Here is a 26214-nt window from a genome sequence, read left to right as displayed (position 1 = left end):
TTAATAGATATTTTCATGGAAAAAAAAAAAAGAATTGTGATCTCAATTATTGTGGCGGAAAGCACTATATAGGACCTCCTACTGTATGTTGTGGGGAGATACAAATGAAATTCAATGTTTTGTTTTGTTTTAATTCAAAATTCAATTAAATTTATAATATTTTGTATGTATTTAAAATATATAAAATATGCATACTTTAAAGGGAGAGACATGAATAGAGAAGACTCTTTTTGGGTGGGCGTGCAGCTCTTAAACTAGAGAGAGAGAGAGACAGATAGGCTACAAATTGGGTGAAATGGTTAATTTTAGAAACCATATTTAAAGCTTGTGCGTGCGTGTGTTGTGGTTTATTTCTGGGCAGTAAGTATGCTACCGGAACACATTGAAGAAGCATTTCTATATATATATATACATATTTAGTGTATGTATACATGTATGTAATGTGTGTTAATGTCTCTCTATCATAACTCAAATGAATAGCAGCTGTACAAGGGAGGGAGGGAGGCCCCACCCTGCCTGTCTGTATATGTATGAATGCTATCCCTGAGCCTATACGCTATAGCCCTGTTATTTTAATGTGGGACACACACAGTAATGGAGACTGCCTCTTCTCTGTCTGACCAGCTGTGTAACGTCACATCTTCATTATGACATAACCAGTGGTGGTAGAAGTACTCAGATATATATTTTATGTCTGTTTGAAAATGACAGTTTTCTGAAAAAGCTATGTTTCTATGTCAGTCGTTCTTCGATTTTTAAATAGCTAAAGCATAACGTAATGCTAACACCAAAAGGGGTTCCCGCCTAAAACGGTTGTAGGTAAAAGCCTTAATGCCACTATGTAGAAATACTCTTTTACTTGAGTAAAAGTGCAAAAGTATTGGCATAACAAAAAAAACTCTTTTCACACGTCGCTCAATCCACATGTTTGAAAAAAATATGTCCATATACTTCCTATATATGTGACTGCATTGTGAGCTCATAGATCGTCCATTTTCGAATAGCATAAGTATAGGGGCTTAAAGGCTTACGTGATTTATGTACGTTTTGTAATAATAATCTAAATCTGCACAACTACTTACTAACTAGTAATGAAAGCTGTCGATTGAGTGTACTAGTAGGAGTACAGTACTTTCCTATGGGAGCTGCAGGAGCACCCCTGAACAAAATATAGGAACGCAAATTAGAACCTTAATAATAGAGTATATATTAATAGAGACGCCACCGGATTTCTCCTCCCATCCACTTGCCTTAAAGGGACATTTCACCATTTTCGCACAAAACTATATGTTAATGACATTTAGAAGATTTGGAACACTTTCCTATGGGGGTCTTTATGTGTGTAATATGTGGTTTTAGATATTTTCGATTTCAGCAGTGAGCCCATAGTCTCTCTGATGTCATGGACACTGGGCTCACTTACTTCCTGGACTACAATTCCCATAATCCTTGTGGATGGGGAGGGCTGTCTTACTGAGACAACATGTATAGTCCAAGGACTGTCTAAAGAGGACAAGAAGCGAAGACCGTAAGGGCGCCGACATGTTGATCACATGGTGCTCCATGGAAGGAAAGAAACATGCGCAATGGGCTTTATGCAGCCTTGGTCTGCAACTGCGCATGTTCCTTTCCTTCCATGGAGCACCATGTGATCAACATGGCGGCGCCCTTACGGTCTTCGCTTCTTGTCCTCTTTAGACAGTCCTTGGTATAGTCCAGGAAGTAAGTGAGCCCATTGTCCATGACATCGGAGACACCGGGCTCACTGCTACAATCTGAAATATCTAAAACCACATATTACACACATAAAGACCCCCAGGAAAATGTTCTAAAGCTCCTAAACGTCATTAACGTATATCTTTTGGCAAAAAGGGTGAAGTGTCCCTTTTTAAGTTGCTCAAAAGCGCATGAGGCGATTTCACTCGTCCTTCCGGGTACTATAGGAACAGAGTGCATTCTGGGAGTGAAACCCCCTGAGCTTCCCCCTCCCCCGGCCGGCCATGACTGTGGTCTGGTCACGTATATATAGTCACACCTTTTATACGGACACAGGCATTCAAATGCTAATTATGGTGGCTGTTGTTGTTGTAAAACCTGCCAGGTAGAGTATACGCCGGTATACACAAGTTGCAGTACAGTAGCTTTTCTTTCTCCCCCCCCCCCCCCCCCCCCCGCCACAGTAGGGGGCCGGGGGAGGGCACCCCTGACAGTTAGTTATAAGAAGTATATTCGCCTCTGCCGGGGAATGTAAAGTATAGAAAAAAATGGAAATACCTCAAAAGTACTCGAGTACAGTTTTACTCTACACCACGATAGGGTTGTCCCCTCAGTCTATACAGTGTATATATATATAGGCCTATATATATATATAAATCTTTATTTTATTAATTATCCTCCCCCCCCCCCCCCCCCAAGGACTTGCTATATACAGTGTCAGTGACCCTTCAATTCTGCCAGTCTGTGTCATTGTGAATTGAACATTGTGAATGCTTTCTGATCTCGACCTCCCCAATCTGTAAAGGATTGTATGCAGCCGGGGAAACGCTGTTTTACACACGTTTGTTGATTAAATCAACTAATTGATCAGTGGACACACATTCCTGTGACCCGAATAATGGACTTTAGAATGTGTTGGCACAAAGGACAGCCAGAGACATAAGAGTCTCTTATTGCAACATTTTCTCATGAACTTGAAAAATGAGATTGATGATACTTTCGATTTGATATAACGTAAGAAAACAAAAGACGAATAACTTAACCCAAAAATAATCTACAAGCTCATAGCGCGCCACCGAGTGGCGCGCTACGAGCTTGTAGGTCTGCTATTTTTGAAAAATCGTGGCACAAAAAATGCGGCACAAATCTTTGAATATATATATTCTTTCAGAGCGATCGTTTTTTTTATTGTGACGCCAGGCCTAAATGGAAAACAAATATAAATGATATATTAGACATGTATGACAAGACATTTTAAATGATACAATGAATAAGCACAGAAGTAAATTTGACATGATACACACATGAACTGAAGGTTATTTTTTTACTACATAAGCCCTATTAAAAAAAATAAAGAAGAAGCAAAATAGCCGTTCTATAAACTCACAACATAATGTTGTATGGGCTGCATATTAATGCATTAAAGTCAAATAATGACTTAATGATTAAATTAGTTATGTCTAATTAACCATTATAGTGGTCAGGCTCTAGTTACTGCCCTTGACAGAAGAACCCATGAGCAGGAAAAGGCGGTTGTGGGTTTGATCCCCAGCTTCTAACGGGGAGGTTCGTTGAGCTCCGAGTCTGAAGAAAATAGCAGATCTACAAGCTCATCGGTGCCGCGTTACGAGCTTGTAGATCTGCTATTTTCGAGAAAAAAAACGTGAAAATGTGTCGCAAATCTTTGGATATATATTCTTTCAGCGCGAACATTTTTTACTCGAATATATATTTTTGATATATGGTCTAAATGGGCTAAACTAAAAACACCAAATAGAAACGTATTGATCATATCAGGAGATAAAGGTACTAAAGTAGTGGCAGAAATAAATGAATTAAACCAATCAGCAGAATGGTGGTGGAGCTGCTCAACTTGAACACACTGAAGGAATGCATAGTCTGTTGTGAAAACGGGGTAAAAATAGGCCACAAAACCTAAGAATGGAATTGGGCCTGACGTAGTTTTGTGGAAGTATAGCAGTCAGCTGGCATGTGATTAATATTTCAATAGATAAGAGGACATAGTAGATGGACAAAAGTCCCAGCAGATTAATCCAACTGATCACATTAATCAATTATACAAATAATACATATTAAAAAAATGGTGATTTGCCTGGCGTGCCGTGGCTCAGCGGTCCAGGCATACCTTGGCTGGTAATCCAGTCTGGCTGTGTGGCCGCGGGTTCAACTCCCGATCCCGACGGCCTTTACTGCGTGTCACCCTCCCATCTATCTCCCCCATTTCCTGTCAGCCTACTGTCTGTCCTTCCCATAATTTTTTTTAAATAAAGGCGAAAGCCACAAACATACATTTACAATGTTCCGCACAACGCAGCAGATCGCAAACCGCTGTGAGCTTGTAGATCAGTGGCCTCGGAAACCCCAGACGTGTGTGTGTGTGTGTGTGTGTGTGTGTGTGTTGAATTCAGAAGTGTGGGGTGCTAGTGATCACATATGGACACAAATGGACAGTATGGACACAAATACAAAACGCATGTCTCAATTATTTAATGAATCAATAAGGTGATCTTTAGGGAAGTTCGCTGTGTGTGTGTGTGTGTGTGTGTGTGTGCGTGCGTGCGTTGAATTCAGAAGTGTGGGGTGCTATAGTGAATCACATATGGACAGTAATTATATATCTTACAGGATTAAAGAGTTTGAGTCGTGACTCCCAAACACTTTTTTGTTTGTTCAGTATTGAGGCGGGAACCCTTTTTGGTGTTTTAAGCATTATGTTATGCTTTAGCTATTGAAAAATAGCAGATCTACAAGCTCGTAGCGCGGCACTCGGTGCCGCGCTATACGAGCTTGTGGGTCTGCTGTTTTTGAAAAATCGTGAAAATGTGGCTCAAATCTTTGAATATATTATATTCTTTCAGAGCGAACGTTTTTAACTAAAATCTTTGCTTCTGGAAGGTCCCTGGAACAACATATTTTCAGATGGCGGCCAAATGCAGATAATTCTTGGGGTCCTTGACATGAAAAAGGTTGAGCACCACTGACGTAGAAACAGAAAACCGTTAGGATTTAGAAGACATTTGTGTAAAAGGGCATGTAGTAGAGTACTTTTTCCACCCGCTGACTGTGTTTAACTTCTTTAAAATGCACACGGTTACAATGGGTATCACGTCGCCACATTAAAGATCAAATTACATTAGTATTCAAAGTTTAAAACTAAACTAAACCCAAAGCACCCTAGTTAGTTTGTTATACTGATGATTGCAGTCAGATGGTGTTGATTATGTGGTATTATTATACTCTATACTTTAAATGACGCTTAATTGAAGTTTATATTCAGTTAGACGTTCACATCGTCTCTGTTGGCTGGACACCTTGTACTTCACCATCATCTTTATTTATTCTCGGAAATACAGTTGAGGGCAATAAGCCCTCATTTTCAATGTAGCCGAGGTTACAATTCACAAAACACAAAATACATCAACACAACATTATGAATCGGGATACAATTACAAAGGAACTTTTCTCCCTCTACACGCATAGAGGGAAAATAGCCTACACCAAAACTACTGAAAACAGCCCATCTACTATAAGCTCGCAACGTGTTCACCCCAGAATAGGGACAACACTTTTGGCGGTTTAATCAGTGGCTCAGGGTTAGAGTGACCGTAGTTCAAACCCGGGCTGCCTCAGAGTTGGTGTCGAAGTGTCCTTGAGCAAGACACCGATGTGCTGGTTGGTGCCTGGGTGAATGTGATGCACAATCTATGTAAAGCGCCTTGGATAAAGGCGCTATATACATTTACCATTTATCAGAGAGAGAGAAAGAGAGAGTGTGTAACTTTAAGTACTGTACTTGATTACATTTATTCTCTACTTAGTATATTTAGATTATTACCAGTAAGACGCCTGAGGGCGAGAGGTCACTGGCCATACACGGAGCGTGTCTTGACTAGTGTGCAGGGTTTGATGAGGTCAGATCGACATATGGAATGTCAGCTCCATATATGGAGATCTAGGGGTGGCAGCGGTGGCAGTGTCACAGATGTCACGAGACCTGGGCACAATATATGAGGGCTTTCCCCATGTACTGTATGGGCATTTTGGGTGACGAAACATGTATGGGGATTTTGAGTGACGAAAAAGGCAAGATTTCATAGTTAACATATGGGCTTAATATCTTTGATTGATATTATGATCCCTGATTTACTATCATCCCTGATGATGTCACGATGGTACTAATGTTTGAAAATGGCAGATCTACAAGCTCACAACGTGTGGCAATGTGACGTGCTGTGCGCTTGTGGATCTGCTATTTTCAAAGAGCATAATGTATGAAATAGGGCTGAAGCGGGTTAACGTATGTTTTATATAATATAATAATTCATAACCGCAAAGTAACTGGTATAACGTAAGTTTTCAAATAACTGTACTGGAGTAAAAGTAAGTAGCCTACAATATTTTCGTAAAAGTAATGAAAATGACTATATATATTATGGAATTGCATGCTCTAGTAAAGAACAGAAATACAGCAACATTGTACTTAAGCACAGTATTTGAGTAAATGTACTTAGTCAGTCAGTCAGCCAGCCAGCCAGTCAGTCAGTCAGTCAGCCAGTCAGTCAGTCAGTCAGCCAGTCAGTCAGTCAGTCAGCCAGTCAGTCAGTCAGTCAGTCAGTCAGTCAGTCAGCCAGCCAGTCAGTCAGTCCATGTTGGAGGAATGCAGCTGCAGTGAATCACAGATGACTGATTACTGCTCAACTGGTTGATTGCTGTCATGTGAGAGCGTGTCCAGGCTCTCTGTGTGTGTGTGTGTGTCACAGTGTGTGTGTGTGTGTGTGTGTGTGTGTGTGTGTGTGTGTGTGTGTGTGTGTGTCACACAGTGTGTGTGTGTGTGTGTGTGTGTGTGTGTGTGTGTGTTCACAGAACAATCTGAAAAACACTTGTTCAACTCTTTAAAAAAAAAAAACTCTTCTGTTTTCTCCAGTGTTTGTTCAGGTTGTGTTGAGTGTTGACATTGTTCCGTTTTGACTTGACTCGACTCGACTCCTCATCTTCAGGCTGGATTTGGTTGAATATATCTGTTGTTATCTGTTGACTTGTTTCCATTGTGGTCCTGCGTATTAATTATTAAATGTATCAATCAACGTAGCATCAAATAATTAACACGATAATAGTACGTGTCACCCGGGCGCCCGCTGGCCTATAGCGGTTCAGGCGCATGCCACATTATAGGCTCTGGCCTGACGGCGCGCCGCGTGTTCGAGTCCCGGTCATGACGACCTTTGCTGCGTGTCTCTCTCCCCCTTCTCTCTCTCTCTCTCCCTCTTTCCTGTCCCTCTTCACTGTAACTATCAATAAAGCTTTTGTATGGCACTGTATATCACTATATCAGTATCAAGTAGGGCGTTATACATTTACGGGGGAAAAAAACCCACAAAATGTTAGAATATGAAGATATAGGCGTTTTTTTTCTGGCCCCCCGACAACGATATGTATTCATGTATGTTGTTTAATATTCATATAATTTTTCACTGGGAGTTTCCTGTTTTGTCTTTGCTGTCAGTGTCGGTCGGTCCCCCGTGGTAGAAGGAAATCATATCAGGAAGTGAGTTCCTCTGTTTCACATGAGTTCGTTCGTATTAAAGATTCATATTGTGGAGAGAAAAAAAACTCACCCAACACCATTTACCGTAACCGTACGATATACTATACAATACATAGATATACGTACTGAGATTTATTATGTTAAGTAAAAAAATAGCAATGCTACAAGACAAAGTACGATGTAAGAAATACTCTCCTGTATACAAACTTTGACCTGATTAGCAAACTTTGACCTGATTCAAATGTACAAAAGTATTGACATCGATATATATATACTTAATGTAACTCTTGAGAGTGCAGTGCAAGGGCTCGGTTTGCATGCTTCCATGTGTTACAGAAAAAAAGCATTTGACTAATTTATAACTATAATTATTTTTTACTGTGGGAAGACTGAAATCACAGACTCTGCCCAGTGTGTACATCAAAGTCTTTGCTTTGAAACGAGCTCACTAGACTCAAGGCCCTTTTAAAAAATTCCTTGAATGCTGAATAAGGCACTTCATGCATATTCGGTCTGAAGAAGAATGAGGGGGGGAAAAAAGAGGCATTCGGTGTTTGTGCTCAGAACTGAGTGTTGAAAAAACCAGAATACTTTATTTTAATGACATGTCCTGTTTACCAAATAACTAACTATACCATGACCTCTCATTAGAGAATTGAATTGGTTTGTTGTTTACTTAATTAGACGAAGATGTCTTCCTTATATGAAATACTTATTTAAAATACTAATTCCTTTGCCCCTTTTTACTTTTTATTTGAAGAGAGAATTAATCTTTCACAATCGGCCTGACTTTACACCGTTTTTTGGGCCTGAAATGTTTCTTCTGGTTTTAAGAGGCTGCAGGGGATAGAAAATAGAAATACATTTGTAGATTAGTGAAGAATAGCGTTTGGAACCACAATAATTCAATATATATATATATATATATATATATATATATAGCTCATATTCATGTCAATACTGTTGGACAAGTCACTCAACGTGCCCCCTGTGTGAGATTGGTCACCTGGGGTGGTTTCAACCTATCAGGGGGATCTTACCTTTCGGGGGGGGGGAGGGGATGTGTATTGTGACCCTTTATAAAGAGTTTGGAAGCACTCGTTTTCATAGTAAAGCAACGTCCTGCTGCCTCCTGTGATAACATGTCTACAGTGGATTTCTATGAGACAAACACTTTGAGGACAGAAAGAGAATAATTCAAGCTCTCCGTACAGCTGCGATGTCGGTGAGTTTGACGTTGTTTAATACAATCAGATATAGGACTTCTCTGTCTGGATGAATGGGCTGTCAATGGGAAGTTGCACCTATAGGTAGCACCTTGCCATTAACTTACATGGTAAGATGGCCGCAGTCTGCATATGGGCGCAACCCAGCACTCTTTAGCTCTGGTGGAGAGATGCGGTGTAACGACATGGAACGAAAAATACTAGTTGTGTTCAAGTTCAGGAGACTTTGGGGGGGGGGGGGAAAGCGATTCTCCTGAATGCTGCCTTCTCATGGGTATGGCATGGAAAGGAGTGGCATTTGCGTTTCTTTCACCGTAGTAAAGGGGAGTTGTTTTACAGACGGGTAAAAGGGCAGGGGCTGAAGCCCCCTTTCAGGTCTATGTGTGCACGTCCCTGGTGGAGACTAGGGGCTCCATTTTCGAAGAAGTTTTAGGGATATTAAGGGGTTTAGCGGTGACGAAAATGCAGCCCCTAGCGGTTCAAATCCTCCGTGGTGCGTCCGTCTCGGCTGTGCGCTCCAACGAACACAATTGAGACCGTGTTCAAGGCTGCGAGGAGAGCCAGGTGGGGAGGAGGAGGCCATTCTGAAAGAGGCAATGAACAAGCTCATGCACCACGATACTGCGCATTTCGAGCTTGTATATTGGCTGTTTTGCATTGTGAACCTATAGGTAGAGTGGTTAAGCTGATTTATTTTATCATGCTATTGATGTATGTCACGATGTCTGTTGAGTGTGAGTCACCGGCGTATCTCAGGAACCACACGACCGTGGTTCTTGGTCAGTCGTTCTCTAACATTTTCATGTCAAGGACCCCCAAAATGATATGTAATTGGCCGCCGACCCCCATCTGAAAATATGTTGTTCCAGGGACCGTCCGAGAAGCAAAGATTTTAGTTGAAACGATCACTCTGAAAGAACTATCACGATTTTTCCCAAACATTGCAGATCTACGAGCTCGTAGCGCGGTGCCGCGCTATGAAAAATAGCAGATCTACAAGCTCATAGCGTGCCACCGAGTGGCGCGCTACGAGCTTGTAGGTCTGCTGTTTTTGAAAAATTGACACACAATGAAAAAATATTAAAAAGATTGGAGGGGAAAAAAGGGTGTGTCTGTGTAGAGAGAGAGAGATTTGATTAACTTTTGGATAGAAAAGGTTGAAGCCTGAAGGTCAAGGTCACGTTTCAAAATGATCTAATCTGTCATATGGCAAGAATAGAGCGACATGAATGAGGAGGATCTATCTATCTATCTATCTATCTATCTATCTATCTATCTATCTATCTATCTATCTATCTATCTATCTATCTATCTATCTATCTATCTATCTATCTATCTATCTATCTAGCCATCCTCCAAGTCTCACCGAAGACTCCATATTGATCTCCATACATGGGCATAAAAGGGACACATTTCCAACGCATTTCCAACTTGCATCGTTCCAAGTAGGCCAGTGCCCAACGGACACCGCTCTAAGTATGTTCTCATAGGCATATCTGTCGGATCCGTGATGCCGATCCCATACGGCCATATATACAGTATATGACTATTTTTGGCATATCGGTTGGATATAGGCGTACCGGCCAAGGACAGATAAACTCACATGATGGACACCATGTATATTCTGTGAATTAATGTATTGAATGATACATGTCTGTTTTACCACTGTGAGGGCCTATATGGCAAACCACAGTATTCTATTACTGTGGTTCCCTATAACACCCACCTGTGGGACACAGACACATTTTTATGAGTAGTACCTTTTTATTTATTTTTGTTTCCGACATTTTAGTTTTAAATTGTATTTAAAAAGAAAAGAAAGCATTTCCAAAAATGCAAAAGAAATTTCATGAAGAAATCAACGGAAAAATCGAAGATCTACAAGCGTTGTGAGCTTGTAGATCTGCTTATTTTCACTAGTTTGGGTAAAACAAACATCTAACTTCTCTTTTGGGTCACGTGCTTTTAAAGTTTGACCCTGTTGTATTTTTACCCTATTCTATAATAATCTATTCTTCCTGTGTGTTAATCTCGCAGTGCTATTGTGAGCGTTTATCAGAGCTGAGTGAGATAGGCCTTTTACTATATCAGTTTTTCCGAGCAGTTAATTTTTAACATTTTTCTCTCGAGTTGTTTAATATGTTACTATATATAGGCCTACAGACTGTAGTGCAGCCCTCAGAGTTGCATGTATGAAAATACCGCCTCTCTGGAAGATGGAGTGTATATATATATATATATATATATATATATATATATATATATATATATATACACACACACACAGACACACAGTGGTGAAAGAAGTTCTCAATTGTTTTACTTAAGTAAAACTGTAAAAGTACCAATACTGCAATTTAAAACGACTTCGTTAGGCCTACAAGTAAAAGTACGGAATTGAAAATGGACTTGAGTAAAAGTACAAAAGTATCGGCATGAAAATGTACTTAAAGTACTAAAAGTAAAAGTACTCATTGTGCAGAATGTGCCATTTCACAAGTTCAAAATGTGTACAAAGTCTATTAAAAATAGCTGATCTACAAGTAGATGTATATAGGGGTTGAAGTGGTGTTTTCTAATCAAAATTAAAATCGCCAAAGTAACGAGTAACTAAAGTTTTCAAATAATTGTATAGTGCAGTAAAAGTACAAATTGTGGCTCTGAGATGTAGTGGAAGTAGAAGTAAAAGTACTGGAAATTGGAAATACTCAAGTAAAGCTCGATTGCAGACACAAAGCCACACGTCGGGGTGTGTTTATGAGAGGATTATCACACCTGTGTGACGTGAGGGGCGCTCTTATCATCGTATACGTCATCGCTGACTTCTTCTTACTGACTGTTGAGAGTTGAGAGTTTGTGTTTACACTAGGACGTACAATTTGTCCATTCATTGTCAATGGGAATGGACAAATAGCAGATCTACAAGCTTGTAGCGCGGCAACGAGTGGTGCGCTACGAGCTTGTAGATCTGCAATTTTTTTTAATCGTGTGGTGCAAATTTGGAATATATATTCTTTCACAGCGAACGTTTTTAACTCGCTGCTGGAACAACATATTTTCAGATGGGGGTCGACGGCCAATTACATGGGGGGGGTCCTTGACATGACAATGTTTGAGAACGACTGACACAGAAACATGGGGTTCTTGTGAAAACGGTCACAGATTTAGACTTGTAGAATCGTCCTCGGGTCTGAATGGGTTAACGTTTGCGTAGCCCATTACATTCAATAAAAATTAACAAACCATGAATTTCAGTTTGTATGAAATAAAATCACACCCGTGTGAAGTGAGCGAGGGGCGCTTTTATCATCATCGTACATCGTCTCATTCCGGGCCAGTCACAATTTGCGTCCTCGCCTTCGTCGTCAATGTTTGTGTTACGCAACGCTTGTGTTTATTTACACTGTGACGCAAAACTGTACATTCATTGTCGACGGGAATTTAATGTTTGTGTTGGACAGCGGTTGTGCAGCTCTCTCTCTCTCTCTCTCTGTTTCTGGCACAACAGCGCCCCTACTGGTACCAATAGTCATACTGGTGCTCATTAACCAACACATACCGTAGGCAGACACATACTGTAGGTGAACACGGACATTGCTGTTCCTTGGAGTGGTTGCGCCACTCAAAATATATATATATCTCAAACTATAGACAGTGAAAAGATTGCTGGTTTTGTGAGAACGACTGCTATCGGTGCATCGGGAACGGAAGCAAACTTCACAAGCAACCATACCCCGCCATGCATGGTGCGTTTGCATCCCAAAGATATTTCCTCGCTTAAGCGTTCCCGTCGTCCCAAAGTCCCCTTTTCCTCTGTGCTCAGTGGGAGGGAGGAGGCTTCGGAGGAGGAGGAGGTATGAGCTGTCATAGCATCGTCCATGGGGACGTTCTATAGAGAGGTCATCCCAACTAAATGATCTGAGGGTTCCTGGCTGCAGGACAATCCTCAGCCGGAAACCAAATGGACCCTTAACGTAATACACTCTCGTATTCGTATACACTATCGGAGTTAACCCATTTTTGGGGGGCGGGAACCCCTTATGGTGTTGACATTATAGGCTTTATGCTTTATAGCTATTGACAAATAGCAGATCTACAAGCTCGTAGCGCGCCACTGCAGGTCTGCTATTTGTCAAAATGGGTCAAAATGATTTCCATTTTCATTTCGGTGTATAATCTGTAGAGGTAAATGAGCGTCTGTGGCCGCTAATGCATATCAAACAGAGGGGGGGGTCCCTGAGAGGAAAAGGTTTAAGAAACATTGGTCTAGACGGGCGGGCAGAGAGAGACACACACACACACACACACACACACACAATAGAAGATGGACTTTAAAAAAAATCAGACTATCGAAAGACAGACCGACCGACGCACACAGACAAAACAGACGGAAACAAACACAAACTCCCCCATTCTGCCTTCTTCTTCTTCTCTGGCCTCGGTGGAGAAGACGGAGAGAGTGCTCTTTCACCTCCGTGAACAGGTATATATAACGTTAGCGCCGTCGTTATAGCCTATCGGGGGGGCTACACTAAACGTGACAAATGACTTCGATAACGTATAGAAAAGGGGAACCCGACCCCGAGCGCGTGCCGTACGTACGACGTCACATGACCACGCAGCACTCGTTCTTCCGCCGCGCGTTCCTGTAGAACACCTTGGACTGGAAGCGCAGGTGCTCCGACTTGGCCACCAGGTCGTCCAGCCGCTCGCCGCGCTCCAGCAGGCTCTCCACGGTGTCGTGCAGGATGACCCGCGTCTCGTCCAGCTCGGCCCGCGCCCTGGTGAGCGCGTCGGCCTCCCGCGGGTCCTGGTAGCGGGCCAGGTGCGCGTCCAGCAGGCCCTCGTTGTAGGACGACGTCGTCGTCGTGTCCAGCCGCGCGGCGGAGGAGGAGGAGGAGGAGGAGGAGGAGGAGAAGTCGTCCAGCGCCTTCTCCAGCAGCGTGAAGCAGACCCTCTGCGGGTACTCGCCGTCGGCGATGAGCACGGCGGCCATGCCGTCGCTCCGGGCGTGCACGTGGCAGCGGTAGTCCTTCTCCCGGACGGAGGCGCGGCCGCCGCTCCCCCCGGAGCAGCGCTCCGCGAGCAGCGCGCTGGTGAAGGCCATGAACTCCCGCGCTCCGGAGCGCTGGAAGAAGCCGAAGGAGGAGAGGCTGTACGCGGCCTTCAGGAGTCTAGGGGGGCGGGCCTTGTTGTTGTTGTTGTCAGAGGAGGACGACGCGTCGCCTTTGTGGAAGACGCTGAGGCTGTAGAGCTTCATGCTGTGGCTGGCTGGCTGGCTGTATCACAGATATGATCACTGTGCGCTTGTAGATCTGCTGTTGTCAATGGCATTAGACTTTAATTTGATGTATTAATCGGCGGCTATAAGACTAAGTTTGGTCTCTGCTATTCAGGGGCTGATGGGGGAGTGTTTTGTTTTTTATTCCACGCTAACGCACAGAGTCGTGGATATATATACCGTTCGGACTCCGACGGAAAACCCTGCAGGAACTCAAGGCCACCATGACATTTGGCAGCACGCTATATATGCTGGAACAATGACACGTGTCCCCCAAGGTCACCGCGCACATATCTCCCATTCTTGGTGACATCATAGTCACGCCCCCCAATATGGCGTCGGACTGTTATGTCATGATGTCATCATCAGTCCCCGCGTCCAGACCTCCCACTTTTTGGGGAAAAACGGTGTTCTATAGAGTCAATTCAATTCAAAGGAGCTTTATTGGCATGAGAAAACACACGTTTACACATTGCCGAAGCAGAGTCACTCTCTGGACCGCAAGTCAAATTAACAACTGTCCCCCTCCCCTCCTCCCCTCCTCCCTCCCCCCCCCCACCCCTCCCTCCTCCCCCCAGTGGGTGGGCTCCCCCTCCTGTCTCAGGGGCAGCTATGCCTTCTACAAGTCGGTGAGTTGCAGAGCGGAGAACGGCGGTCCGCCGCAGGTGTGGAAGCTTGGAGAGTTCTACTACGCTCGCTGCGGCCCCCAGGAGCCCGTGTGCATAGCAGAGGTGAGTGAGTGAGTGGGTGCAGGGGCCCCCCTGTTGCGGGCCCCCCTGTTGTGGGCCCCCCCTGTCCCTGTGTCGAACTACTAAGGATTGTAACTGTATTGTTTGGGCTGTGTCGCCATTAAAACGACAACAAAAACTAAAAGTTGACAATTAATTGTCGTAGAAATAATTGAGATTTTACACAATGTAATTTCTGTTTGCCTTTTTAGGCATCGTAATCAAAAGTCATCGTCGCTGTGTTTGAACGTTATGCCAAATAAGTGCGATTACTTAATAATTGTGACATCCCTATATCGTATGTGTCGTATGACGTTGCTAAACTTTTTTTTTACAATTTAACTAATAAGAGCCGTGGGGTTAACCCATTCTGACCTGAGATCAGATTCTAAAAATGTCTTATTACATCCTGACAGTTTCATTATTAACCCATTCTGACCTGAGATCAGATTCTAAAAGTGTTTCGAGTGAGTCGATTTTTCAAAAATAGCAGACCTACAAGCTCGTAGCGCGCCACTCGGTGGCGCGCTATGAGCTTGTAGATCTGCTATTTTTCAATAGCTAAATTATAACATAATGCTAACACAAAAAGGGGTCCCCAGCAAAAAGTGGGGTTAATGTATAGGGTCACAGTCATTTGAACCACTTTATCCATTTTTAAACTTCGGGATACATTCAGACATATACAACAGATCTACAAGCTCACATTGTGTCTCTTCGCGCCGCACTGCGAGCTTGTACGTCTGCCGTTTTTAAGGAAATGTTTACTACCATTTGTCGTAAAGTGTGTTCCTTCCCCGTTTGGTGAATGAATGCTCTGCAACTCCCTCGCCAATCAGCGGTGATTAAATGACTGCAGCTGAGCTCGTTTACCTTCAACCGCTACATGATCCCAGTAGTCTAGCGGGACGGTTTTAGTTACCCTATAGTCACATTAATGTATTCATTCAATCATTCATTCATTAATGATAAATAATTAATTGGTTTCATTAATATCACCCTTTTTCATATCAGATTTTTTGTTACCAGGGTTTCCTCTTTTGTCAACAAAAGAGTTATCCTTTTAGCCTGTGTGTACATTTCTGACTAATAAAGTAAAATAAATAAAATAAAAATAAAAAAACTGTATTTGTTATACTTTTTATTTTTGGATTAATCACAGTCAACGTGGTTTCCGTGAGCACGCTCAATTAGTAAAACATTTCAGCACTTCAAATGCTATAAAAATGTTTAACTTGTCTATTGCCACTATAAGATTATTTACAGGCAATTTGTTTCATATCAAAAGACATGTCCTTTTTCTCTCAGTTCATTTGTTTTTCAAGTGTAAAGTTAAAATAAATGACATCTTTATTGCACACTGACGGTATTTTAATTTCTCTTAACCAGGTGACTCTGCTGTGGGAGGACCTGTCGCAGCGCCATCTCCTGGCCAGCTCGAGACTCTACTTCCTGCCCGAGGACACACCTAAGGGCCGCACTCGCGAGCACGGAGAGGTAGTGTGTGTGTGTGTGTGTGTGTGTGTGTGTGTGTGTGTGTGTGTGTTAATGCTTGCAGTGGTGGACAAGTTACTCAACCCTTAGTACTCGAGTCAAGATAATCCTGATCAAATAATTATGACTCAGACTACAAAGGAAAGTACAAAGTACACATGCATGGCCATGTCTATCATGTCATTATTTGAGTTAAAGTTCTTCTTACCATTTTAAATAACTTCAAAAATAGTGAAATTAAGCTCATCTACAAGCTTGTAGATGTGCTGTTTTTGAAATGGGGCTTATATTATAGTTAATTCGACAATGGTTTGTTTTTGTACATTTGAGACCCTTCCTATAGTCCCTTCTCCTATATAACTGAAATTATTCAAACAAAAGTATACAGACTGTTACTGAAAAAGGGGTACTTATTATTACTTAAGTGCGGTACTGAAGTAAATTATTTGTGCTTTTGTTATGGTCCACTATACTGGATTTGTGTGTGTGTGTGTGTGTGTGTGTGTGTGTGTGTGTGTGTGTGTGTGTGTGTGTGTGTGTGTGTGTGTGTGTGTGTGTGTGTGTGTGTGTGTGTGTGTGTGTGTGTGTGTGTGTGTGTGTGTGTGTGTGTGTGTGTGTGTGTGTGTGTGTGTGTGTGTGTGTGTGTGTGTGTGTGTGTGTGTGTGTGTGTGCGCGCACTGTGCACATGTTGGGGGGATGGTCAAGACTCTGTGTGTTAGTTAGGGGAGGGGGGAGGGTCGCACTGGACTGGCCTACCCTGTTCCTGATGAGTTCATGCTTTAATGATGACTCATTCACACATTCATTATAAACCGGTTGTTGAAGTATCGAAAGTATAGCGATATATAGTTATATATATACCACAATAATGTATTTCATTTATATAATAGCACTTTGCATTCGCATCTGTAGAAATAATGTTCATGTGAAAGTCCCGAGTTGAGATGAAGAAAATGCCAGCAATCATTATATGTCTTTTTTTACATGACTTTATTTACACCCGAGACTGAAAACGCAACGCGTTTCGGCCTGTCTGGCCTTCCTCAGCGTTTGTGACAAGACAACAGGAAGTGTGGCATTTATGCACGAGTGTGAGATACAGTCAACCGTAATTGAACACAGGTGTCAACCATAGTCATCTTACACAGTGTCAATGAGAAGTCTCTATTTATGGTACCAAGACAGGATAAATATCATGTAAGCGCAATAGAATAAATAGTAAAATAAGAATACATCACAATGATCTATCATAATGAATGTGGGGCCCCTAAAGTGCCTGGGAGGCTAATGGACTAAACAGACAATGATACATCTTGAACCCATTAGAAATGTATAAAGACAATAGATGGATAGAAAAGTCCAGAGTTAAACATTTTATCCGAGTAAAAGTACAGATGTGTCTTGGCATCAAAATAGACTTTGTATAGTAGCCGTTATATGCAGAACATATATCCCATTTCATTTGCCCTGACGTACTCCTGTCCTATATTCTCCATTCTAGTGTCAGACATATTATCTGTCCTATAATGACTCTGACCTCCTGGATTGTTTACTGCTTTTGTAGTGACTCTGATATCTGGCCTTTATTTTCTATTTTATTATTGTTCATTAAAAAAAAAAGGGAAAAAAAAGAAAAACAGCTGTGAAAATAACATTAATCCATTCTGGGCGGGAACCCCTTTTGGTGTTTTTAAACTAAGCATTATGTTATACTTTAGGATAAACGCCTGGGGAAACTTACTTAATTATCAATTTACAATTTCGGCATTTAGCGACTTGCAATAAGCACGGTAAACGCACAACATCAATGCATGGGAGGTAGTTTAGTGCCTCAAACTATAGGAGCACGGTCATCAGTCTAAAAAGTAAACGATATATATACTATGATACCAGGTAAACAACGATGAACCTAGCATCTGTCTAAAACGGTAACATGCTATCTAAATTTAAAAATAATTAACATTGTGGGACAAGAAAAAAACATGCCTAACAAATGGCGAAGGTCTGAGTGGTCGTCATGTTTAGGTCAGTCGCTATAGCCTCGACGGAAGTAGGGCTTGAGGGAGGTGCCAGGGGGTCCCCAGCTAAAAGACAGTTTGTAACCAAATGGACCCTTATGGGTCTGTAACTCAGAGAGTGTACCCTAACGGGTCCATTTGGTTCCATTTGTACACTCTCAGAGTTAAATTTATATACAATATAAATTGAGGGTCCCAGAGATAGAAATGCCATTAAATGGGGGGTCCGTAGACTAATGCAGGTCAAACAGGGGGGGGGGGCCCTTGAAATGAAAATGTCTGAAAATCACTGCTCTTCTCTTATGGTGGGTCCTAATAAGTCAAATGCATAGAAATAGTCATCTAGGATCGTAAAAGTAAACCAAAAACCGTCATCAGTCTAAAAACAGTATAATAAAACACAAATAATCTGTACATCGTCAAGAAATGAACCTGGCTTAACCTTGTCTTGCATATATAGCATGCTATCTCAATTACATTTTAACCCATTCTTGTCGGGAACCCCTTTTTTTTTTGGTGTTTTAAGCATTATGTTATACTTTAGCTATTGAAAAATAGCAGATCTACAAGCTCATAGTGCGGCTATGAGCGTGTAGTTCCGCTATTTTTGGAAGAATCTTGCAAATGTGGCACAAATCTATGAATATATATATATATATATATATTCTTTCAGAGTGAATGTTTGCTTCTGGGGGGGGGTCCCTGTAACAACACATTTTCAGATCTACTCCGCGGCCAAATACAGATACACAATTCTGGGGGTCCTTGACATGAAAAAGGTTGAGCACCGCTGACATAGAAAATGAGGTTTTAAATAAGTGACTATAGTGCTCCAAATATACATCATTTTTATTAGCGATTATTCCATCGTTTATACCTTTGCATAAGCCCCGCAAGGTCGCCGGGGCTATATTAGGGGCAAGGTGCTAGAATATAAAGTGATAATAAAGGGAAACATATTTCTCCTCCAGTAATGACTATAATAGTCGTGGCATGATGTGTCCCAAGCCAGGCCGTTTGTGTTCCGGGACCGAATGTTTTCCATTAACACCGTTTATGCATAGGTGAGATCTCCCTGTTGAGATTCAGGAGTGGCTCATCAACGCCACACAAATATATATAAATCTTTCTTTGACCTGGCTTCAAGCCAGACTTTCCGCAGATATTATTATACGTCCCCTGTGGACCTTCCTTAACCCATTCTGACCGGGCACCCATTTTGGTGTTAGCATCATGTTATGCTTTACCTATTGAAAAATAGCAGATCTACAAGCTCATAGCGCGCCACCGAGTGGCGCGCTACGAGCTTGTAGGTCTGCTATTTTTGAAAAATTCGAAGAACGACTGACATTTTTAGAATCTGATCTCAGGTCAGAATGGGTTCATCAGACCAGTGTGTTGTGTTGTATGAATCTGATCTCAGGTCAGAATGGGTTAACACGTACAGGGTTATATATGCAGAAGGACTTGACGTGCTTTTGTATTATTATAATTTTTTTTCCTGGAGAAATGTGAGACGTTGCGTTACGGAGCAGTTATGGATTCTGACGGTGAATTGAATACACCGGGCCACAATAGGAACGGGCCCTCTGGGCTTTTTTTTTTTGTTATCCTTTAGAATTATTGTATAACTGTACCCTCTGGTGGGCCTGTAACTGTAGCTCTGTTTTGTAAAGCATTCGATCCGTTAATGGATGAATAACGTAATAGACGACACAGTGAAATCAACCGTGTTCTTTCGACCACATGAACCCTAATATAGTGTCCCTATTTTAAAAAAAAATAGCAGATCTACAAGCTCGCTCACAGGCCCCCCAAACAATGTCCTGTCCTCAGACAGGACGGCACACTTTACAATTTACAATTCAGGCATCTAGCAGACGCTCTTAATCCAGAGCCATTTGCATTAAGCAAGAACAAAAAGGCATGGCAAAACACGTCCAAAGTAGTTATCGTGAATACTATACTATAAACTATACTACTATCTAGTGCTATGTTTACATAAGTTGAGCCTTTGCATACGCCTGTAGGAGGTCATTAATAACCCCTACTGTACTACGTCTCATGATGTCAACCGGGGTTGCCAAGTCCCAAAGTTGGCTTGTTTTTTTCCCAGAGTTGCATCTGGCATTTGGTCTTGTTTAAAAGAAATTGGTGGCTTGTTTTGAATATCAAACAAGCCAACATTTCTTTGATGTATATACTATAAATACCCATATAGGTTTGGGGAGAGTATGAATCACATTGAGTGACAGAATGGGTCTGGTGTCTCAACTATGTGTGTAATAGTATAATAAATGCCCCAAACATTCATAATTATAGACATACATAGAATTTATAATGATACATGCATCAAATATTTAGTTATTAGTATTATATGGCGATATTATTGGGCTTGTTTTGGCTTGTTTTTCGAGGGGAGATTTGGCTTATTTCTCTCGCCAAGAGTGGGCTTGTTTTTGGAGGTATGGGTTGGCTTATTTCTCTCACAAGAGTTGGCAACACTGATGTCAACTCTATAGAGTGGCTTCCACTGGGGTTGGGTTGCCACACAATACAGCAATATAGTTTGATTTGCAAACGGGTCTGTGAAATATTCCACACAAAAGACAGCATACCTAACTTTAGCTGACTGTTCAGAGACTAGTCTAACCAGCAAACATTCCAATTAATACTATGGACTCTATGGAGTACAACTTCAAGAATCTGGTCCTAGACCAGCAACGTTTCAATAAACCAACGGAGTAACTAAGCAGTAAAAAAGATCAGATAATTTGCCCACGAACTGAGTACTGTCCAGCACTTTAGTTTACATCTCCGTGTATTTTCCATTGACTGTTTTAGTCTCCTATCCTTGTGCTCTAATGAATGCTGCTGTAATCTCATGGCCATTTGCTTAGTTTGACAAAATGGCCATGAATCTTGGCTCTGCCCTTGCGCTCTGTGGACAAGGAGTTTATCCTATGAATTTAAATTCAGCTCCATTCAATTTACAATTAAAATGTTTCGGCATTTACCAGTGACTCTTCTGCTGTCGCGTCCGCGTCAACCCATTTTGGGGGCGGGAACCCCTGTCGGTGTTTTAAAGATTATGTTATAATTTAGCTATTTAAAAATAGCAGATCTACAAGCTCATAGCGCGGCACCGAGTGCCGCGCTACGAGCTTGTAGGTCTGCTATTTTTTGAAAAATCGTGAAAATGTAGTGCAAAGCTTTGAATAAATTATATATTCTTTCAGAGCCAACGTTTTTAACTCGAATCTCTGCTTCTGGGGGGGGGGTCCCTGGAACAACATACTGTATTTTCAGATGGGGGTCGGTGGCCAAATACACATAATGTTTGAGGGTACGCTTGAGAACGACAAACATGGGTTTTTTCCGTAAACTGTCAGGATTAAGAAGACATTTTGTAGAATCGTTCTCGGGTCAAAAGGGGATTTATTAGAGAGAAAAAAATGTACTTTTACACTGCCAAAGCATATTAAAATGAAACCACTACTACTAAATTAAGAAAGGCATGTACAATTAAAGGGGAATTTAAAGAACTGTGTAAACAGAGCTTAATTTGTCACATTGCAACTTTTTAAAATTGCACATTTCAAGTATAGTTGCAGGATAACGTGGGCTTTTGAAGCAAATATGGCAGCAATATTTCAAGATATTGCAGTCACTCGGTACGAAACCAAGGCTGTTCTGTCTCTGAGGTGACTGGAATTCCCGTGGGCAGCGTTATATTTTTCCAAATTACAAAATTTTAATAGTACCCAAATGTATTTAAAATTTGCTCTGTTTGTATGTATCATCTCTGTCCGGTGAAAACCTCACATGTCCAAAACAGTTATATACTTTACAGTATCCAAATTCTCAAAAGTAGCATCTGGATCTGCTACTTGTGCCGGTTTTGTGTGGCGCTGTAGTGGAAACAAGCTTTAATAATTTAATTTTCCAAAAAAAAAACCCACCGAAAGTTGAAATATGGAGTTAACCCATTCCGACCTGAAGGGGATTCTATACAAATGCCTTCCAAATCCTGACAGTTTTCTATGTTGTTCTCAAACATTTTCATGTCAAGGACCCAAAACAATATCTGCATTTGGCCACCGACCCCCATCTGAAAATAAACCCCCCCCCCAAAAGCAAAGATTTGAGTTAAAAACATTTGCTCTGAAAGAATATATATTCAATGATTTGCGCCACATTTTCAAAAATAGCAGACCTATACAAGTTCATAGCGTGGCTTGAACGCTATGAGCTTGTAGATCTGCTATTTTTCAATAGCTAAAAGTATAACACGATGAAGTTCAAACTCCAAAAAGGGTTCCTGCCCCAGAAATGCGTTAAGAGATATACAGTAGCCTATATGTTCAATTCAAAGGGCTTTATTGGCATGAGAAAACATACGTTTACATTGCCAAAGCAGAAAGAACAATACAGCAATACAATCAAAACAAAAATGATGTACATTTGAAGGTCAGAATCTTCAATAGATCAAATTCTATGTACCAAGGTCACTTAATGCAGGTATAGTGCAGGAATATACATATGTACCGAGATCATCTCGCTGCAATCTCAAATAGTGCAGTTCACACACACAGAGAGAGAGGATATAGGAAGCCACAGAGCCAGATTAGCAGTCTGTGAGGGTTTTTGTGTATTACCAAAGTTGCAGACGCTAAACCTGCAGTACTTCCAGCTGTGTGTGTGTGTGTGTGGGGGGGGTGTGACGGCCAGGTACTTACAGACAGTACTTCCAGCCGTGAGGGGGTTATTGGTCAACGGTGTGACCGCCAGGTACTTGCAGACAATGCTACAGTTCCAGCCTATATATAGGTGTGACCAGGTAATTGCATTTGAAAACAATAAGTGTGAACTGAAGCACCCATTTCACACCCTATAGCAACAACTGTTTGTATGACAGAGCGGAGGTGCCATGGGGTGGGTTCGGGCTTTTTGGGTGGGGTCGAGTGTTTGGGGGGGGGGTTGGGTGGGTCCAGTGGTCGATGACGTACTTTTCTTTTCAGATGTTTTTATTATTATTATTATTAAAGAAAAAGTAGCCATGATACAACAATGTGAAAAGTAAAAACTATAAAAAGCCTGTTTTGAAAATGTTGCCTGGCTAAAAAGTACAACAAAATAACATCACTGGCATCAAAAGATTACTGTAAAATTGCCAAACTTTCTTTTTGAAAATACTGTAGCAAGTTCGTGCGTCTTGTATATACAGTAGGCTACCTCCTATTTTTTTTTAAATAGCCAAAGTATATAATAGGGCTTGCGTCTTACATAAATACATACTGGAGTGAAGTAAAAGTATACTCTAGTGAAGGTACATATAGTTAGTTAGCGGGGGTTGGTTGGTCGGTCGGTGTTTTCTGTGACGGCCTGGAGGAGTGAGTGAGCTAACACAGGATTGGTTGGTTGGTGCAGGTCGGTGTGTTGTTGTGTGACAGCCTGGAGGAGTGAGTGAGTGAGTGAGCTAACACAGGAGGGATCGGTGTCGGAGCTGACAAACTGGAATAGGAGGAGAGACCATGGGGAGGGAGGGAGGGGAGAGGGTTAAATAAGACCATGAGGTGGGAGGGAGAGGAGAGGGTTAAAATAAGTTTCATGGTGGCCAAAGCAGGCCAACCGGGGTCTCCCCCCTCCCCCCCATCAGTGTTGCCATGTCTGCTCACTATAAGGGCCTTTTTCTGTAGGCTTAAGGTTGCTTGTAAATATTGGTGGTTGTGTGGGGTTTTTTTGGGGCTGGTTTCTAAAGTGTATAGTTATTTGCTTATTTGGGGCGTGTTGTTTTAAAATGTGCTGCATCTCAGAATCGGCCTTCATTTGTCGTTTTACAGGTAAATAAACGAATAAAGAAATAATATTAGCGTATACACGAACGAATGAATGAATGAATTTGCGCCACTCGACCTTATACACCATGCAAACTATATAACCGGAACATCCAGTAGTAGTCGTTGTGGTTGGTTAGGAAGGCAGTCTCGTCGGTATAAAAACAGGAACACACACACACACACACACACACACACACACAATAATTAGTTTAGTATCGTACTAAATCAAAGGAGCCGAATCTTTTTTGGAATAACGACACATTTGAATGAAATCCCCATTTTTATCTGGTTTAGCTTCCAGACACAGACTATAGCAGAAAACGATGGTTCAGTCGAGTTGAGTTTAGTTTTATTTTGGTCATAGAATGAACATTACACGTATTAATATTTTAATAATATTGTATCATATTTCTATTTTTTATTATTTTTTATTATTATTTTTGTAGAGACCAAAAGGGTTTAGGCTGAAGCCGACTTAGATTTTTTTAATTATAACTAAAGGCTTGCAGTGCAATTATTTCTCCAAGAGGGAATTTCACTGCATTTAGCTGTTTTTTTTTTCTTCCACCAACGACATCATGCCCAAAATGGGATCTATTACTAATCGATTAGTTTAGTGAAATTATCATTATAATTTAAATTTTTTACAATCAATTAAATGTATCAGTTCCGTTAACTGCTGCTGCCCAGTAATCGCCACTTATATCATCGTCACGATATTGTTGTCGGGAGAATTCTAGATGCATATTCTCCCCCAGCTGCGTACTACAGCTCGCCTGAGCTCCAGAGATTCAGAGATTACTGTGTTCACGTATCATTTCTGTAGTTGCCTAGCAACGGCACTATTTAATTTTATGTAGGCTCAGCAACAGCATTATTTAATTGTATGTAATAAATAAATGAGTTTAACCCATTTAGACCGGACTTCGACATTTAGAAAATGTCTCCTAAATCATGACAGTTTGAAAACAGAGTGAAAACCCCATGTTTCTATATCGGTGGTTCTCAATATTTCATGTCAAGGACCCCAGAAACTATATGTAATTGGCTACCGACCGCCATCTGAAAATATGTCGTGTGTGTCGTCCCCCCCCCCCCAGAAGCAAAGATTTGACTTAAAAACGCTCGCTCTGAAAGAATATATGATAATAATAATATAATGATTTGCGCCACATTTTCATGAGTTTTCAAAAATAGCAGACCTACAAGCTGCCGCGCTACGAGCTTGTATAGGTCTGCTATTTTTCAACAGTTAAAAGTATAACATGATGCTTAAAACACCAAAAGGCGTTCCCGACCCAGAATGGGTTAAATATTTTCCAAGAGATGGAAAATAGACATTACCGTATGGCTTATACTAGGAACCTGAAACGTACGGATTGCAGCTGTAATATTTTTTTTTGATAATATCACCTTTCGGATATTTATAATATAATCCTTTTAAATCCATTCGATTCATTTCCTCATTTCTCCAACAAGTTTTACGGCAGTTTTCAGCACCGTTCGGCAGCATGTAGCCACGCTAACCACTAACCCACAAATAAACCAAAGTACGATTAAAACTAAACCTAAACTATAACTAAATTAAAACTAAACTAAAACTAAGCATTTCACCAAAATAAAAACGAAATAAAAACTAGCAAACCCGCTCTAAAAACCAACTGAATTAGAAAAAAAAGATGTCAAAACTAACTAAAACTAAACTATAATGAAAAAACCAAAACTATTATAACCTTGGTGTGTGTGTGTGTGTGTGTGTGTGTGTGTGTGTGTGTGTGTGTGTGTGTGTGTGTGTGTGTGCGTGCGTCCAGGATGAGGTGCTGGCGGTATCCAAGAAGGTGGTGGTTCGTGTGGACGACCTGGTGAAGTGGGCGCGTGTGGAGCCCGCAGAGTGGAAGAAGGACCCCAGTGGGACCAACGGACTCCACAAACCTCCGCTCAACAACATCACCATCTGCACCCCCTGCAGCACCCCTGAGAACACCACCACCACCACCTCCTCCCCCACCTCCTCCTCCTCCTCCTCCTCCACCCAAAACAGCCCCCCCGAGCCCTCCACCACCGTCTCCAGTGTACGGGACGACACCTCCGAAGACCCCGAAGACGAGACGGAGAGTAAGTTTGTTCCACACACACAGACGGGACAACCATGAGTTAATCAGGACACTGTGGGGACTCGGGACCCATTTTGTGGATCTGCTGTTTTCACTAGTTTGGGCTCCCGGGCCCATTTCTCTTTGTTCAGCTTGAGATCAGAAAGAGAAATGTGGTGTCTCCCTCCTAGCCTCCATAGTACCACCATAATAACTGACGTTAAAATACAGGAGCATAATACAGCGGATGTA

At 41.6% G+C, this 26214-nt stretch overlaps 2 protein-coding genes across 5 annotated transcripts in view; one reads left to right on the top strand and one right to left on the bottom strand.

Annotated features, from left to right (window-relative positions):
- LOC308327279 (uncharacterized protein) overlaps window positions 1-26214 on the top strand; it is a 551554-nt gene that overhangs the window by 1443 nt on the left and 523897 nt on the right. For all 4 annotated transcript variants that reach the window (XR_013965180.1, XM_080780577.1, XM_080780578.1 and 1 more), the window contains exons 2-4: window positions 14368-14520; window positions 15907-16014; window positions 25681-25984. Coding sequence is in view for 3 of the 4 variants with exons in the window: in XM_080780577.1 (XP_080636703.1) it covers window positions 14368-14520; window positions 15907-16014; window positions 25681-25984 (565 nt within the window). In the remaining variant the exon portion in view is untranslated. The remainder of the gene's footprint in view (window positions 1-14367; window positions 14521-15906; window positions 16015-25680; window positions 25985-26214) is intronic.
- LOC308327040 (synaptobrevin homolog YKT6-like) lies at window positions 13115-13768 on the bottom strand (the record flags this gene model as incomplete). Its single annotated transcript, XM_080780175.1, has 1 exon — window positions 13115-13768. The coding sequence occupies one exon, from the start codon at window positions 13766-13768 to the stop codon at window positions 13115-13117; it is 654 nt and encodes a 217-aa protein (XP_080636301.1).

Source organism: Protomyctophum bolini (genome assembly GCF_963924005.1).
Source record: "Protomyctophum bolini genome assembly, chromosome: 13".
Lineage (NCBI taxonomy): Eukaryota > Metazoa > Chordata > Actinopteri > Myctophiformes > Myctophidae > Protomyctophum > Protomyctophum bolini.
This window is presented reverse-complemented; position numbering and strand designations above follow the sequence as displayed.